Below are 17,614 nucleotides of genomic sequence, written 5' to 3' on the forward strand. Positions count from 1 at the left end.
AGGGGAGGGAGATTTTTAAGTTTTCGTGGTGTTTAAAGTATTAATTATTACTGTTATTTCCATATACAACTTCTCAGTTTAAAAGAATAGACATGCAGTAGTAAGTTATCTCAATAACAGTGATGAAGAACTTCTCAAGAATTTAGGAAAAGCATTAGAAAAAGTCCAGTGTATTTGCCATCTACCTATTTAAATACTTTATTGTATAGGAAGAAAATATCAATATGAAAATTCAATATTAAAAAATGAGACAATGGGGTAAGACAAAATATTTTTTGGGAAATAAATTTAGCAAGAGATGTGCAGAACCTAGTCAAAGAAAACTATCACATATTTCAGGAGCATTTAAGGGTAGAGATATGCTTTCATGGGAAAGACTACTGTCAACATATGTGTTTTCCTGAAACAAAAATATTAACTCAATGCCATCTCAACAGAAATTCCAAGCAGCTTTTGAGGTTTTTGGAGAAGGAGACAGGGCATAACAGAATGATTTAAAAAATGCATCTAGAAAAGGATAATTAAAAATAAAAGTTTTAAAGTGAAAGTAAGATATCAAATATTAGAATGTATTTAAATTTACTATTTTGTGTCAATAATGAAAACCTTTTCATCATAGTACCAATGAAAGACAACACAAACAGTAGAATGCAATAGGCATTGTCAATCAATTCAAGTGCTTGTCGATATGTAGTATACTGGGGGCTCCAAAAAACGTAGTAGAAAGAAAATAGATTTTTTTTCCCTTGAACTGTTTAAATCCCTCTCGAATGTATGCCAGAGGTGCTACTGCAACTAATCAGGGAAAATTATGGAATTGGTGGTCTGGGGAAAACTGAGTAGCCACTAGGAGAAATAAAAGATGTGGATCCTTCTCCCGTTATATATTGCCAAATACATTCCAGACAGAAGTGAATAAATAAGAAAGTTTCAGAAGAACACCTAAGCGAATATTTGGGTGGATTATAAAGTAGAATAAGCCTCTCTAAGTAATCTTACTGAACCAAATGTCACTAGGGACAAGATGCACATATTTAAAGCATATAAAAATTCCACTTTATAAAATTAAGTCAAAAGGGTGTCTTGGAGAAAATATATGGAAAGCCTTCCTATAATTTCCCTAACAAATAAATAGTTTAAATGATCCCAACATATAAGTAGCACTGATAAAAAGAAAATTGCTCTATTCCCATTACTTAAAGAAATGCAAGATAAGTTGGCGAGACTTTTTCCCTTCTCAGACTGGCCAACAGTTGAGAGAGAGACTCCATCGTTGTTGACAAAGGCAGATACGCAGTTCTCGAACCCTGGTGCTGAGAATGTAAATCATTACAATGGAGAACAAGGATTATTTGACCACACTCATTAAGATGGTAAATACATGACCGTACAACATTGTAAATTTATTTTTAAAAGATTTCGGTTGTACTCTAAAAGTGGGACAATTTAACCGTATGTCAATTCCAACCATCAACACTTACTGCCATCTAGTCGATTCTGACACATAGCAACTCTATAGGACAGAGTAGAACTTCAGGAGAGAATGAGGTTTCCAACTCCTGTAATCAGTTTGCCACCTCAGAAATCCAAAGAGGTCACTATGAGTCAGTATCAACCGATGGCAGCCGGTTTCCATTTTGGAATGCTGTTTTTAAAAATGCTTAAGATGTCCACATACCCTTTGGCCGAGAGATTTGTTTTATATTATAGAAAAATTGATTTCTCATGTGAACAGAGGAAGTTGAGAGATAAAATTAATTATCATTGCCAATCATACATTTTAGCTGCTATGGGAACATATACACAATCTACATTTTATATCGATAAAAAATAAAGATATGAGAGGAAAACCAATCTCACGATAAGACAAGTAGGACTTCAAATTCCATTCTCCATCAATTATATGAGCGCCCGGTATTATTACAGAGAATGAATGAGTGAATGAATGAATACACAAGAAAAACAAGTCTCAAGTTACCCCAGGACTAAAGACTACCCCCAAATTCACAGAGAGTCTCACTTTCAATGCTTTCAATCCATGGGATATTCCATCTTCTTTCACTATGGCGGTAACTTTTTGTCCAACTTCCAGAAGCGCATTGTCAGTCACGTCATGGACAGTAAAGAAGATCAACTCGTTAATCAAGCCGTACTTCTCATAGAACCCGGTCACAACTCCCTGCACTGCTTTCAACTGAGCGCCATCTGTGAAGTAGTAAATAAAATGCTACATCAATTAATCTCAAAACCCAGTTCCACCTTTCCTGAACAGCACAGAGACGATACACTGCAGGCAATGGAACACTGTGTCTGTTGTCAGAACAGAATCACAGCAACTCTGCTTACCATCTGTGTGACCTGAGCATATTTCTTAACCTCTCGGGTGGACTTTCACCTGTAATACCCGAACAATAACAATGTCTGCCTACAGGCACTGTGGGTTATGTTTTGGACTGCTAATTGAAAAGTGGGTGGTTCAAATCCACAAGGCTCTGCTAAGGAAAAAGTTGAGACTGTCCACTTCTATAAAGATTTACAACCTCAGAAACCTATATAAAGATAGGGTGGTTCTCAGAATCAACTCAATGCCAATGGGCAGTAGGATTGAACCACTCTGCTGAGCTTTCTTCTATAAAGCCAGGATCATATCTGTCTAATAGAGTTGTAATAACTGACACATCATGTAAACACTTTTTAAATGACTGCCTCACACAGGTTAGTGCTTAAATGTTATCATCCGCGTCTTCCTTTACAGAACTCTTAAGCATCCATTACCCAGAGACACCTTGGAAGATAGCTTGGTGAGCCACTCGTGAAAAGCTAGCCTTGAAACCCTACCAAGCACTTCCTCCTTGAACACTTAGGATAACCAAGAGTCAGAATCCACTAGACAGCAACTGACCAGGACAGGCTTACATAACTTTATCGTGATCATCAACAGCGTCTAAAAATTCTAAAACACACCAGAAAAAGCATTGCAAGAGATCTGGGAATTAAGTGTATTCCAGAAGTGCATCTGAGTCACATGGGGGAGATTCCTTCTGAACACAGCTATAAGGGTGTTTCAAATAATTGAGAGGTACCCAACCAGGCAAGGAGCCATGGGGGTATTGTTGGATAGACGTTGGACTGCTAACCGTGGGGTTTCCAGTTCAAGCCCATCACCTGTTCCACAGGAGAAACATGAGGCTACTTATTCCCATTAAAAAATTATAATCTCAGGAGCCCTATCTAGGGTCACGAGGAGTTGGATTAGCCTTGATGGCAGTGGTTTTGGGGACAAAACCACATACTTCAGCAAAACAAAATTCTAATCTGTAGAATGTTTTGTACAACATTAATTTTTGTACAGGGGTCTGAATAAAGTCCCTCAATTAAAAAATCTAACAAATTAAGGAATTTATCTAAGACCTGTGTTTCTGCAAAGAATTACTATATTCATTTAAGTAACCATGTGGCTTGTTTTATATGTTATTATATCAGCCCAGTCATCTCTAAGTTCACAGTAAAATGATTAAAAACCAATGGGACAAATCTTTTTAAATTCCTTCTTTAGAACATGCAAAAACTGAGTTATAACAATTTATAACCTCTGGATGGAATTAGCTGATGTAAATACTTCCTTGAAAAACATACTTGGATTAGTATAGTATTTAATAAAATTTTACAAGGATCAAATAAGCCTATCACTCCCAGGAAATAATGAATATCAATTTGATCAGACCAATATAAGTTATTTCTGTTTAAGGGAGATATTTTGTTAAATAGGTATTATTTTTAACGTAATTTTAATAGGTAAGAAATAAGACTAAACTGGACTCCAATAAAGGAAGATAAACAATAAAGTTTGAATAAAAAACTATGATGATTTTGGCAAACTTCACTGTGAATTATATTTTACAACACATTAGTGAATTTATAAAAAATGCTGATAGCCTAGTGGTCTTAAAAGTGAGTTGACATGGAAAAATAATACTAATTTATAAATTATCAAGGGTTCATGAGGGCAGGAGTGTGGGGACAGAGGGGAAAAATGAGGAGCTGATACCAAGAACTCAAGTAGAAAGCAAATGTTTTGAGAACGATGATGGCAACAAAGGTACAAATGTTCTTGAAGCAATGAGTGGATGTATCGATTGATAAGAGTTGTACGAACCCCCAATAAAATGATTTTTTAAGTGAGTTAATAAATATTGATTATACTTAAACTATATGGATTCTCTTTTGCCACATAAAAAAGTATATTCAAGAAGGCTTCAACACGTTGTTGGGAAACTATTCCATGAAATGTTAACTCCATTTTTCCAACAACCTTTTGAAGCCTCTGCTGTCGGGCTTCCTATGAGTTCCTGATGCTTTCAGTTAAGCAGTGGGGGTCATGGTCATATCCACTGACTCTGTGAGGGTGAAAGAAGAGGCTGTTCACTTCCATGAAGATTTACAGCCTCAAAAACCCCAGAAAAAGGGTTACTGAGTCAGAATTGACTTGAGGACAGGGGGTGAAATGAAATAAGTTTGTTGGCTTTTTCTCACACATAAACTTTTATAACAAATATGTAATAAATACTCCCCAAAGTGATATTAACAGATTGGATAGAGTTAATGTATTTTTTACATCTTTCTTTTTTATTCTGTTTGTTCAGCTAATTTATGAAATGACCATGGCTACTTTGCTTGTCAAATATCAAAGAAGTAAGTTTCTCATTATTAAAATAAAAATTATCTTAAAGTACTGAGTTTAAAAGTTATTAATTTTATAACACCTTAGCCGCTTTGGACAGGACCACAAGCTGGGTCTGTCTGTGACTTTAAGCCATGTCCCACGGGCAGCATGGCATTGTCAGGGCCACCCAAACCCTAACCCTGCTCTTAGCCTTCCCTTGAGGCTCAGGAACCAAGCAGGGCGTGTCCTTGAGGAAGGATCTCTGGACGGAGGCTTCAAGGGTAACTTTGGAGAGCCCTGGCTGGTGATGCCATTCCTGTTGTAGGTGGTTCCTCTGGCTGCAGAAGTAACTCAGAATCCTGGCCACCCAGAACAGCATGGTCACATTGTCAGAGGTCCGGACTATGACCAAACGAGGCCAGGCGTGACTCCTGTTTCAGGCACAGCCTCTGACTGCCTTCGAGCTGTAATGAGGTCGCAGGAGCAGCTCAGGGAGCCCACGCCTGCTTCTCCATGGACCATGTGCGCTCTCTCATGTTCTCTGGCAACAGTGATGAAGCCCAAGATGCTGGCCAAGAGAGGAGTGGGCCTGTGGCTCCGTGTTCCTCAGAGGGAACCCTGTCCCCACCCGCCCAAGGCCCTTCAACCAATGGTGCCATAGTGCACCACGCAAAAACCGCAAAGAATCCATTACCAGCCAGGCAACCAAGTTCAAGTTCAGGGCTCCTTCCTGGGTGAGAGAAGAGAACGGGTGTACAGCTGGCTTCAGGAAGATGCTTCCTATAAAAAGCCCTTGTGTGCATCTTAGAAGGTTACGGGGCTCATCTGGGCGATTCTCTAAACTTGTTTTTCAGAATGAAAAAAACCCACAAAAAACAGAGGCTACTTCCTTAATTTAACACAAATGCAAGAACACATTACCAAGCAATCTCTCTACTGGGTTTATAAGCTAAAGTAATCGCCAATACAACAGGAACAGACATATGCATACCTACATTTATTGCAAAAATTACCATAATAGCAAAATCATGGAAACAACCCAAAACACAAACTATACAGGAATGAATTAACAGGCTCTGGCACATTCATACTCTGGAATATTAAGCATCAATTTTAAAGTGACAACTTTCTTAAACACGACCAGGCATGGACAACACTAAAGAACATTATGCTTATCAAGCACAGTCAATCTTACAAAGATAAATGATTGATATCACCATCCTTTTAAGGGAAACCAAAGAAGAAATGTGGTCTATACACCAATAGACAATCTCCCTGATTATTACAAGGAGGCCAGGGATTGGAGAAGGAATAGGGAAGGGGTGGGGACACACACACACACACACACACACACAGAACTCCATCACAACCACAGAGAGCTCAATAGGATGTTGTTGATATCTTTTCTTCAGATGGGCTGTGTAAACATATATAGAACGTTTCCTTAAACAACAACCAAATAATCCCTTCAGATTCCTTATCCCTCAAATCCAAACAGTGGTTTAAGAAACAAGAGGAAACTTATGCAATGGCCTGGGGGATTTTAGTGACAAACAAGTTCATCTGAAACTAATAAACAAGAAAACCCAGATACCAACCACGTACAGTAATAAGCCCATCATCGTCCAGTTAAGAAAACAGAAGAGGGGCTGCCCATCAAGGCCCACAGACAGCACTCATGGCATCTTAGAGTAAGTTTAGCTACAAAGTCTGAGCAAGCCTTGCACCAGAACAAACCAAGAAGAACAACTGTCTGTCCATGAAAATTTTAATAAAACCTATTGCAGGCACAAACCACATTTACCCTTAATTATTAATGAATTATACCTTCACTGTCCCGATTTGGAGGGTGGGTAACATGGCCTGTCCTAGCTTAGAGGAAGGCAAGTAAGCATTGCATAGGCCCTTCTCATCTCTGCCAGCTGGGCTCAAAAAGTGTGTTCCTGTGGAAAGTCGGTGCCATTCCCGGCCACATTTGGTTAACAGAGGGCAAGAACCCTCCTTTGCATGACTTACCTAACGCTACCAGGTCTTGCGATATAGCTATAGGGTAGGCACAAATTAACCCCGTGGGTAAAGGAGAAAAAATACACGTATAAGACAGGATGGATGATACAGGTACAGACTCAAAAAATAACCTTTGTTTCCTAAATACAGGAAACTTTTTCCTTTTCGTTTTTAAAAAGTAAAATACAACATTCCAATAACCAGTGATGTATTAACTGTAGGATATTACTGCTTACCGTTCCGTTATGACTAATAATGGATCATAATGACATCCATAATGAAGGTGTAGCCTGGAGCCAAAGGCTCCATTGAGTTTCTAAGGCTGCGTAAGTGTTTCCTTAAGCACCTTGCCCTATCTTTCTCAATTGGAACAGCAAGTGAGTTTGAACCGTGTACCTGTCGGTCAGCAACCCCAAGGTTCACCCACTCTAACCACCAGCGCTTCTGTAGGCAACCGTAAACAAAAGGTACACATGTCTTTATTAAATTGAATGCTTAATGCTAAATTTGAACGATCCTTTTCCTTAATTAATGTCATAATATAGTTTAGACATGATTTATGTCCCTCTTATTCTAGAAAGCTGTGTCTGCTTTGCTTATTTCTGTTCCATAGTTTTCCATAAGTAAAAAAAAAAATCCCTTCAATTACTTCAATTATGAGGCTGCTAAAATGATCCGGGGGGGGGGGGAGGGCTGCAAAATCAGATGTCTACACCTCATTTTGAATTATGGGATATGATAGAAACATTTTAAATTACCAGTAGGGCATTAAGTAGCTTTTTTTTCTGGATATAGGGTGATAGGCAAAAGAAGTTTGGGGACCTAGATCCATCTGGATGTAATTCCAATATTTAACCAGGAAAAGGCATATAGGAAATGACTTTGACAAAAGGAAGTTTTGTATTCCTAAAGGAAAGAGCCTATTTCACTACCCCTTACAAATACTTATGCTGTGATAATATTCAAGAGATTAATCATCAGTTCATGTGTGCCTGTCCACAGAAAGACTGACAGGGTAAGCCAAGAACCAAAAGCTATCACAGAAAGCCACTGAACACACGGACCAGAAGAGGCCAAGGTTTCAGCAGACTGCTTGCATTCCCAAGATTTCCCAACAACACCTGCTGGGAGAGCATGTCTGAACAGAGCGCTCCATCCTGGATTCACTAGGGAATTCACTGGTGGAGAAGCAGTCACCTCCAGAGTCTGGCAGCAAAGAGGTTAGCATTTTGGATGCAGAGCCTGACTGCCTAGGTGATCATTTCAGGTTGATTTCACACCGGTGCAAAGGACAGCCCCTGACTACTCAGAGCCTCCTTCTACCTCACCCCTCACCTACCCTCCCCACATGCCTACCACTCGTGTTCTTTGTGGTTGGGGTTTTGGGGTGCCATAAAGTCTATTCCACACAGAGACCCCGTCTCCCTTAAATGGAGCAGGTATCCAGGCCTCTCTCCCTCGGAGACGCTGGGGGATGTCCAAGCGCCAACTTTCTGGTAAGAAGCCTAGATTTCCATCACGGTGCCACCCGGCTCCTGGCCTGCCATAATGATCACAGCTCCGAAGCAAGACAGACCCTGGGCTCAGAGCCTGGCACACACAACACAGCAATGCTGTTCAGAGCAGCGACCATCCACTCAAGGAAGCCTCTTCCCATTTTAAAGGCCACGTGACAACTAAATGCACACCTTCCCAAGCCCCAACTCAGCACCCGGGTGGGTGGCTTTGGCACAGTATTTTAGGTTACAAAGTTGAGCGAATGGAAACTGCATTATGCCCTTCTATGCCGCCATGTTTGCCCATCGTCCGTGTGGCTTGAAAAGATCTTTCAGAAGTGATATCACTCTGACCCTAACACCAGGGCGACCGAAGACTACCAGTATTTTCAAAGGGGATCTGTTCCACTTTCCTGAGACACCAGCACAGGATGGCAAGATGCCAACACCCTGGCCATTTAATACAGAACCGTTGCTTAGGGACTCTGTGAAGGTAAGCCATCTCACACCAGGGTCAGCGGAACACCTCTCTCTCTCTCTCTCTCTCTCTCTCTCTCTCTCTCTCTCTCTCTCTCTCTCTCTCTCTCTCTCTCTCTCTCTCTCTCTCTCTCTCCCACCCCCCAGTCCGCTCCAGAAGCCTGGGACCTGAGTAGGTTGTGCCCCTTGGGGAAAACGTCAGAAAGATCAAGCTGTTGATGCCACTCCTGCAGAAAGATGTGCCCTCTCATCCAGTAGCTCATTGTTCTGGCCACCCAGCCCAGCTTGATCACATGGTTTATGGCTTAAAAAGCCACCACGCGAGACCAAGCCAGATTCCCCTCTCAGTCTTGGCCCCTCTCTACCTCTCAGCAGCCCTGAGGCCACAGGAGTGTCTCAGGGAGCACACTGCAGTTTCTCGTTGGGTTTTGTGAGGTTCTCCAGGTGCTGTGGCATCAGCAACAAAGATAAAGGTGGGAGGGGTGCATTTATACCTGTGGTCCTCAGCGGGAGCCCTGTCCGCTCTCCCCAGGCCCTTCATCCAATGGTGGCACTGTGCACCAAGCAGACTCCACGACAAACCAGAAAACCATGTTGTGAGTTCCTCCCATCCATGGGGGATGGGGTGAGGAGAGAGGGGGAAAGTGTTAGGGGAGAGGGAACAATTGGCCTCAAGAATATGTTTCCAGTAAGAAGACCCTATGTGGGTGCATGTTAGAAGCTTCAGGAGCTTCTCTGGGGCTTCTTTTAAAAGCCATTGTTAAAATTAATCGTTAAAATTAAAATCCAACCATCTCATTCCTTCCTAAGTACTACTATACTTTATTTTGAAAGTCCTTAACAATTGTCTTATTCTAGAATCTGTGACATTTATTTCTGCTTTTTAAATATATTACATAGGTTAAAAGCCCGTGCATCACTTAGACACACTGGGAGTAGAGGTGCTGGAAACATCAAAAGGGGGGTGCACAGCTGATAACAAAAATTTATCCTGGATTGTAATAATAATAATTTCCAGGGGAGCACTGAGTAATTTTTGTTCTTAAAACAATTTTTAAGTATGTTAGGCAAGTTAAATTTGGGGACCTTCGCCCTACACCTGGAAGTACACATACTGGCAGAATAACCTTTCGGAGTGTTAACAGAAATAGCCTCCTTTGGTACCACTCATGAATATTATCCATCTCCTGTCTGGCACATTACTGAATCAATGACAGTGATATACATTTACATCACTACACTCCAAGGCATTAAACTTGGGGCTCGTTTGTCCTTATTAAACATCCATACCCACAGAGAGCCTGACAATATTAGGCAAAACAAACAGGTACAATAGAAAACCACTTACCACAAGGACCAGAAGAGGACAACCTTTGAGAAGACTGCTCTGTTCCCAAAATTTCCCAACAACAGCTGCCTGCCCCTCTGCTGGGAGAGCACTGCTGAACAGAGAGCTCCATCCTGGATTCACTTGGGGATCATGGGTGGAGAAGCCATCACATGAACAGTCTCGGGGGCAAAGAGCACAGCATGTTGGCCGGTGAGCCTTACAGCCTGGGTGTACTTTGCTTGGCTACACACTAGCTGTGTGACTTGGCCCTCCCTCTTTAAGGTCTCCTTCTTAACGCCCTCTCCCACCATCCCGTCCCTGTTGTTTATTGTTGTTGGGGTTGCTAGCTGACAGAGTCTAGTCCTCGCTTGCAGTGAGCCCAGATGACAGAGTGGATGGACCTGCCCCATCGGCTTTCCAAGACTGTCATCTGTATGGGAGCAGATGGCCGGACCTATCTCTCGTGGAGCCATGGGGGGATGTTGAAATGCCAGCCTTTAGGTAAGAAGCCCAACCTTGTATCCTTGTGCGCCCAGGGCCCCTCGTCTGGATGAGGATCAACTCTGAAGGAAGTCCCTGGGCCCAGAGGCCCACAGACAAGCTCTCAGCACCCAGTGCTGTTCAGAGCAGGGACCATGCACCCAAGTAACTCTCATCACGTTAGAAAGGGCCTGTGCCACATTAGTGCACATCTGCTGAAGTCCCACCTGAACACCAGCAGGGCGTCTATGGTGTAGGACTTTAGGTTACACAAACGAGCTAGTGAAACCTCTCGTAGCTAAGGAGGATCTTTCAGAATTGGCCTCACACTGACCCTCAAACCAGGCAACCAAAGATGATAAAAATTGTGAGTATGGATCTGGTCCTCTTTCCCAAGTCGAGCAGTACAAAATAGCGGTGCCGCCCTGGGGCCTTCCGTGCTACCACTGCAGTAACATTGGACAGGATCACTGCTTGGGGACTCTGTGACTGTGAGCCATCCCCCACTGGAAGGATGGTGCCACCAGCACTCACCGAACCCACTAAATCCAGCCTGCCCTGAACACTGGGGCCCTGGGTGATGTGCCCTTTGGGGAAGGTTCTCGAGGACAGAGGCCTAGAGGGTACCTAGGGAGAGGCCTGCTGATGATGCTGAGCTGGCAGGAAGGCGTTTCCTCTCCTCCAGAAGTAGCTCAGAGCTCCCGTCACTCAGTGCAGCATGGCCGCATGGTCCGGGGACCAGATGGCCACTACTAGAGACCAGGAAGGTGTCCTGACTCAGACACAGCCTCTGTCTGCCTCCCAGTCTCCTCCTGGAAACAGGTGCTGCTCAAGCAGCCCATGTCTGCTTCTCCTTGGATTCTGTGTGGCTCTGACAGGTGTTGTGGCTACGGTGACAGTGGTGACAAAGTTGATGACCGTCCCCGGAAGAGAACACAGGAGCCACGTGGTTCTCAGCCAGAGTCCCCTCCCCCAGGCCCTTCAGCCAGTGGTGGTGGTGTACTACATGTGTCCACTACTAAAACTCTCCCCTGAGTTAGACAACCAAGTTTAGGGTTACTCCCACAGTGGTGAGGGGAAGCAGGGAGAAGGGAGCCACAGTGGATTCAGGAAAATGCTTTCAGGAAGAAGCCCCTTGTGTGAACCTTCAAGGCTCCAGGTTCTCCTCTGGGGCTTCTTCCAAGCCCTGAATGTGGGACCGGAACCTTCCCTGAGGCCAGAGTAGGAGTCAGCCTTGGCTTCCAGGTGTCCAGACACCAAACCTCTAGCTTCAGGGTTCTTGCTGTCCGGACATCCTCCTCTCCAGCACAGAGAGTTTAAGAGCAAGGGCTACCCCACATTTTGGGTAAAAGTCAAGGGTCACATGCACGATGACCTCAAAAGACAGGCTGGATTTAGATCTGCTTGGAAGCTCGGACGTACAAGGCTTTTAGAACAACAGTACTCCGTGGAGAAATCTGACTGGAGTTCAAACACACTGGTTCCATTATTCGTGCCCATAAACGTAAACAAAACAAAATTATACAAACCACTACCCGCTGATCATAGTGCTCACCAAACATAATTAGAGCAAACGGCCATTCAAGTGTTTGCTCTGAAACGCGTGTTCAAATTGTCTACTTATAAAAGCCATTTAGGATTTTGGTCCACAGCCAAACACAAAAACAAAAGCATGTAATGCATGGTCTGGTTCGTGCACATGTTCAGTCTAACAAGGAAGTGGTTCACAACAAATCCCAAACGTGGACAGCAAGCATCAAGGTACACCCAACACATGTGAGCACTGTGGTCCTCCTGCAACAGGGAGTTACACCAGGAGCCGCTCGCCAAATTATTTTATTAATAATCCAAAGAAAAATTTTAAGCAAGCATAACAACTAAGACCCACGCAATTGCCAGAAAGCAAAGCACTAAACAAAGTTAACTTCTCTATGTGAGGCTCCTGCTAAACTTCATTTTACAGAAAACCTGAGCGCTAACCATGCACAGTAAACAAAAACACAAACAATAATCCCTCATGCCCCATATAAACCCAGAGAACAAAGGGGATGGTCTCAAGGATCCCAGCAAACGTTTGCAGCATCCCAGAATTAGTTTCGCTGCGCAGTTCCAGCAAGCCCAACAGTGGGGTCCATTTAAGTATAAACTCTCCTTACAACCTATTAACAGAGCCCAGCCTATTCTAGGCAAACCCCACCACTCCCCCCAGTTTACTGAATAGTTTTAAATTTTCTGTCAAACTTCAGGGATGGGGGTCGGTAAAGCCCTGAGACCCCTAGCATCAGGGAAGTACCGCACATCTCAACCAACTACCTTCTTTTTGAACAAACCATTTGTATTCCTTTTTAAAATGCAAAATCCATCATTTTAATAAACAATGATATTAAGCTAACTGCAAGATATCCCAGGGACTCAAAGATATAGCATGCTAAAGATTACATTAACTATACTCAAACAATGAATACTAAGACAACTACAATACAATTAAATCATATGAGTAAGTTCTTCAAAATCAAATGTCCCCCGACATCTTCAACAAACCCCATTAGGTCCTCCACTGCTGTGGACTCCATTCCAACTAATATCAAACCTATAAGGTCCTCTCCCATGCTTCGGACTTGTCATCAAGAGAGACGAGGCCCTGGAAAAGCACGTCCTGATCTGCCAAGTCGGGGGGCAGCAAGAGAGAGGAAGGCCTTGGACAAGATAGACTGACACAGGGACAGCAACAGTGAGCTCAACCAGAGGAGCACTGGGAGGGTGGTGCAGGATGGGGCAGTGGTAATTCCGGCTGTACACAGGGTTGCTATGTGCCTGAACCAACCTGAAGGCACCTAGCAAAAACAGGCCAGAGTACGGAGTTCTATAGGTTGTCCGAGGCTGTGAGCGTTTCCATTGGCAGATGCCTTGTCTTTCTCAATGGGGACAGCTGGTGAGATTCAACTGTGCACCTTTTAAGCAACCCCAAGCTTCACCCATTAGAACCACCAGGTCTTATTTAAAGAACCTTACGCAAAAGGTACATATGGCATTACTAAGACTAAGTGAGAAAGCTACAATTGAACAATCCTTTCCTTAATTAATGTTCTACTTTATTTAAAAAATCCTTATAATACTTGCCTTATTCTAGAATTATGTATCTGTGATGTTTCATTATCATTTAAAAATATTCTTCATAGGCTACAAAATCCTTAAAACACATTACTCCCTGGGGGCAGAGTGCTGGAATACTCTGGGGAGGGGGACTGTAAGTCCACATGCCTCCATCTTGTCCTGGCTTATGGGTTATAGTACATAAGTTCTTCTTTGCTAGTGGGGCTCTGAGTGAGCTTATTTTCTGAACAAGTTGTGGTAAGCTGAGTGAGTTTGGAGAACTGTGTATTAAACCCACGAGTACCTAATTCTGCTCAAAGGAAGCCTGGAGACCATGCACATTGAAGAAGACATTGACTGAAAGATTTTATTATGCAGTCCTAATTCTCATGGGAAGAAGCTTACTCAGTGCCCCATAGGGACACTGGCAGGAGCTCTAGTGCTGGAGAGGTTACATGTTGAGCTGTTACTTCACGTGGTGGCATCAGTTTGCACTCACCAGTTTCTCTGCACGACAAAGGCTTGGCTTTCCACTCCCATAAACAGCAACCCACAGGGGCATTTCAACCCTGACCTACAGGGTCCTTATGAGTCATACTCCACATGAGGGCAGTAAGCTTGATTTGCTTGGGGGCTTTATGAATACGCATGCTGCTAAACTTCAAGACAACACACTTTAGGCCCATTTGTACTAATTGGAGCTTCCTGCCCACTAAAGGACTAAAAACAAAATCCAAAAACAATTAGTAATGGCAGGAAACCCAGGAACCATAAGAGGGCAACATTTTTGCAGATTGTTTCCATTCCCCTGATTTCCCAACACCTGCCTATGACCCCCTGCTGGGAGAACACAGCTGAACAGAGAGCTCCATCCTGGATTCTCTAGGGGAATTCACTGGTGGAGAAGCAGTCACCTCCAGAGTCAGGGAGCAAAGATGATCAACTTGGACGATGGGGGTGATGGTCTGGGTTTGAATTCAGCTTGGCACACACCAGCTGTGTGGCATGCCCACGCCTCCTCGGAAGCTCTACTCCTCATCCGGTTCACTCGTGTTCATTGCTTTTGGGTTTTTAGATGGCATAGTGTTTATTGCTATCCTCCTGTTCCCCCCCCCCCCACATACACACACCCTGCATGTGTGACCAAGTAGAACTTCCTTTAAGGCTGCCTGGCAATTTTGGGGAGTAAACAGCCAGGACTTCCTCCCATGGAGCCGCTGGGAGATGTCGAAGCTCCAATCGTTTCAGACACCTAGCCTTTAGTCACGGTGTCACCAGGGCCTGGCGTTAGGATGAAGGTGCCGAACCAATAACCGGGCCCAGAACCGGCACAAAGAAAGAAGCCCCCAATACTCAGTAGACAACAATGCTGTTCAGAACAGGGACCTTCCACCTGCGCCATTCTCCTGACGTTTTAAAGGCCACGCGCCAGCTATCAATGCGCTTTTCCCAAGCCCCAACTGAGCACCCGCCTCAGCGGTTTTGCACGGGACGTTTGGTTACAGAGATGAGTGGGTTAAACCAGCATTGTGGTCTTCTCTGCCACACGCTTGCCAATCGCCCATGTTGCTCGAAAAGATCGTTCATAAGAGATATCACACTGACCCTAAAACCAGGGCGACAGAAGACTACCAGTATTACCAAAGGTTATCTGGTCCCATTTCCTGAGACACCAGACGCCCCTCCCCCTATCCCCTCCCCCCCAACATCCCCCGAACCCCAGACACGGTGTGGCCACTTTGCTCAGCCCCATTACTGGAGGACACTGTGATTGTGAGCACTCTCCCACAGGGGCCAAGGGAACCCCATCACACTCCTCCCTCCTGGTCTCACGCCCCTCACCCCAGCCAGTCCCTGAGGCCTGGAACCCGAGCTTGCCCGCTAGGGAAGGCCGCAGGGCAGTGGCTTCGTGGTACCTTCAGAGAACCCTTCATGGCGCCGCCATCCCTGTACTAGGGCGTTCCCTCGCCTCCAGATGTAGCTCAGAGTCCAGGCCGCCAAGCGCAGCATGGTCTCCCGTCCTCAGGGCCCGAGCGGCCACCCCTGGACACCAGGCAGAAGTCCCCTCTCAGTCTCAGGCTCTGCCTGGCGGCTACTCGAGGTCCCAGGACCGGCTCAGGAAGCCCAGTCCCGCTTCCTGGAGGATCTGTGAGGTGCTGTGGCTTCGACGAGAACAGGAAGGGAGAAACGCACTCGCCTATGTTCCCAGTAGAAGCCCCTCCCCCTAGGACTTTCAGCCAATGGGGGCGCAGTGTGCAAAATATCCACCAATAAGACTCTGCCACAGACTCAGCCAATCAAATCCGCTGCTCCTCCCGCCTGTTGTGCAAACTGCTTTGGCAACAAGTGACCAATTCTCTACAATTAGTATCTTTTATATCCTTTTGTGTGCTTTGGTGAGAGTTACAGGGACATGGATAGAAGAGTATATTTAGAAATTTCAATTCACTATCAGAAATTATCAGGAAAGCTCCCACCAAGACAGAAAACAATCTGGTTTCCCTTTTACAGACTAGAGCAAATATCTGGTTAAATTTGATGACGCATGCGCTAGAAACCAAGAGACATAAACCAGTCCAGCATATACTCATTTCAGAGACAAAACACTTCAGGGAGAGTGCAGATCTGACCTGTGCGCTTATGAGACTGAATTTGACAGGGGCAGAACGTGTTCTCTTTCTCTCACAGAGGGGCTGGTCCTTGCAAACTGCTGACCTGGTGTTTAGCTGCACAACACATAACTCCACTACGCATGAGGACTGCTTAAAATCTCTTACAAATGCTTAAAACTCAATAAGAACACAACTCAAGAGCTGAAACCAAGGGCTCAAGTAGAAAGAAAATGTTTTGAAAAGGATGATGGCAACATATGTATAAATGTGCTTGATACAATTGATGTATGTGTGGATTATTATCAGAGCTGTAAGAACCTCCAATAAAATCATTTATTAAAAGGAAAAATATACAAAAGAAAACAAAACAATAACAAAATATAAAAATATATATAAAGAGAGAAAAAAAGAACACAACTGAATTATTAAACTTCAAATCGCCTGTTCATTTTTTTCTCATGCAAATGAGGTCATTGAAGACACCAGTTGCCCAGAGCAATATCTTGGGTCCTCTCTTTTTAAAAATTTTTTGGGGGCTTTTATGCCTCTTATCACAATCCATCCACATATCCATTGTGTCTAGCACATCTGTACATATGCTGCCATTATCTTTTACAAAATTTTTTTTTCTATTTTAGCCCTTGGATAATTTATAACTTTTTCCATGGCTTACACCGACTGCTGTCTCATTTCATCTGCTTTTCTGATGTTCGTCTCTCTGGGATGGGGACCATACGTCGATCATAGTGATCAATTCCCCCTTACTCCTCCTCCACCTCTCCCAACCCTTACCCTCCTAGTATCTTCGCTCCCCTTAATGGTCCTGAGGGGCGTACCTGTTCTGGATTCTCTGTGTTGTGAGTTCTCTGTACTAGTATACTTGTTCTGGTCTAGCCAGATTTGTAAGATAGAATTGGGGTCCTGGAAGGGAGGATTAAAGAACCGGAGGAAGTTTATGGCATGTTTCTTTGGTGCTATACTGTACTTTGGCTCGTCTTTTCCTTGTGGCCGTTCTGACAGGAGGTGTCTAATTGACTGCTGATGGGCTTTGGTTCTCCACTCTGCCCTACCCCTTATTCCAATTGATGTGCTTTTCGTTTGTTTTGTTTGGTCTTTGATGCCTGATATCTGATCCCATTGACACCACGTGATCACACAGGCTGGTGTGCTTCTGCCATGTGGACTTTGTTGCTTCTCAGCTACATGGCCGCTTGTTTATCTTCAAGCCTTTAAGTCCTCAGACACTATATCTTTTGAGAGCCTGGCACCATGAGCTTTGTTTACCACATTGGCTTATGCATCCACTTTGCCTTCGGCAATCGTGTCAGGGAAGGTGAACATTACAGAGTGTCGTCTTATTAGAAAGAATTGTTCTTGCATCGAGGGAGTACTTGAGTGGAGGCCCAATGTCCATTTGCTACCATAATACTTTATAAATAAATATATGTGCACATCG

The 17,614-nt window shown here is 43.9% G+C and overlaps 1 protein-coding gene across 1 annotated transcript in view; it reads right to left on the reverse strand.

The window, feature by feature from the left end:
- The window catches only part of LOC142433784 (RNA helicase Mov10l1-like), a 78,795-nt gene extending 63,239 nt beyond the window's left edge, over window positions 1-15,556 (reverse strand). Inside the window, exons 1-2 of the mRNA XM_075538475.1 lie at window positions 15,463-15,556; window positions 2,021-2,205 (exon numbers count right to left, since the gene is read on the reverse strand). Of these exons, the coding sequence (XP_075394590.1) occupies window positions 2,021-2,205; window positions 15,463-15,556 (279 nt within the window). The remainder of the gene's footprint in view (window positions 1-2,020; window positions 2,206-15,462) is intronic.
- Between the last annotated feature and the right edge of the window lie 2,058 nt (window positions 15,557-17,614).

Source organism: Tenrec ecaudatus, chromosome X (assembly GCF_050624435.1).
Source record: "Tenrec ecaudatus isolate mTenEca1 chromosome X, mTenEca1.hap1, whole genome shotgun sequence".
NCBI lineage: Eukaryota > Metazoa > Chordata > Mammalia > Afrosoricida > Tenrecidae > Tenrec > Tenrec ecaudatus.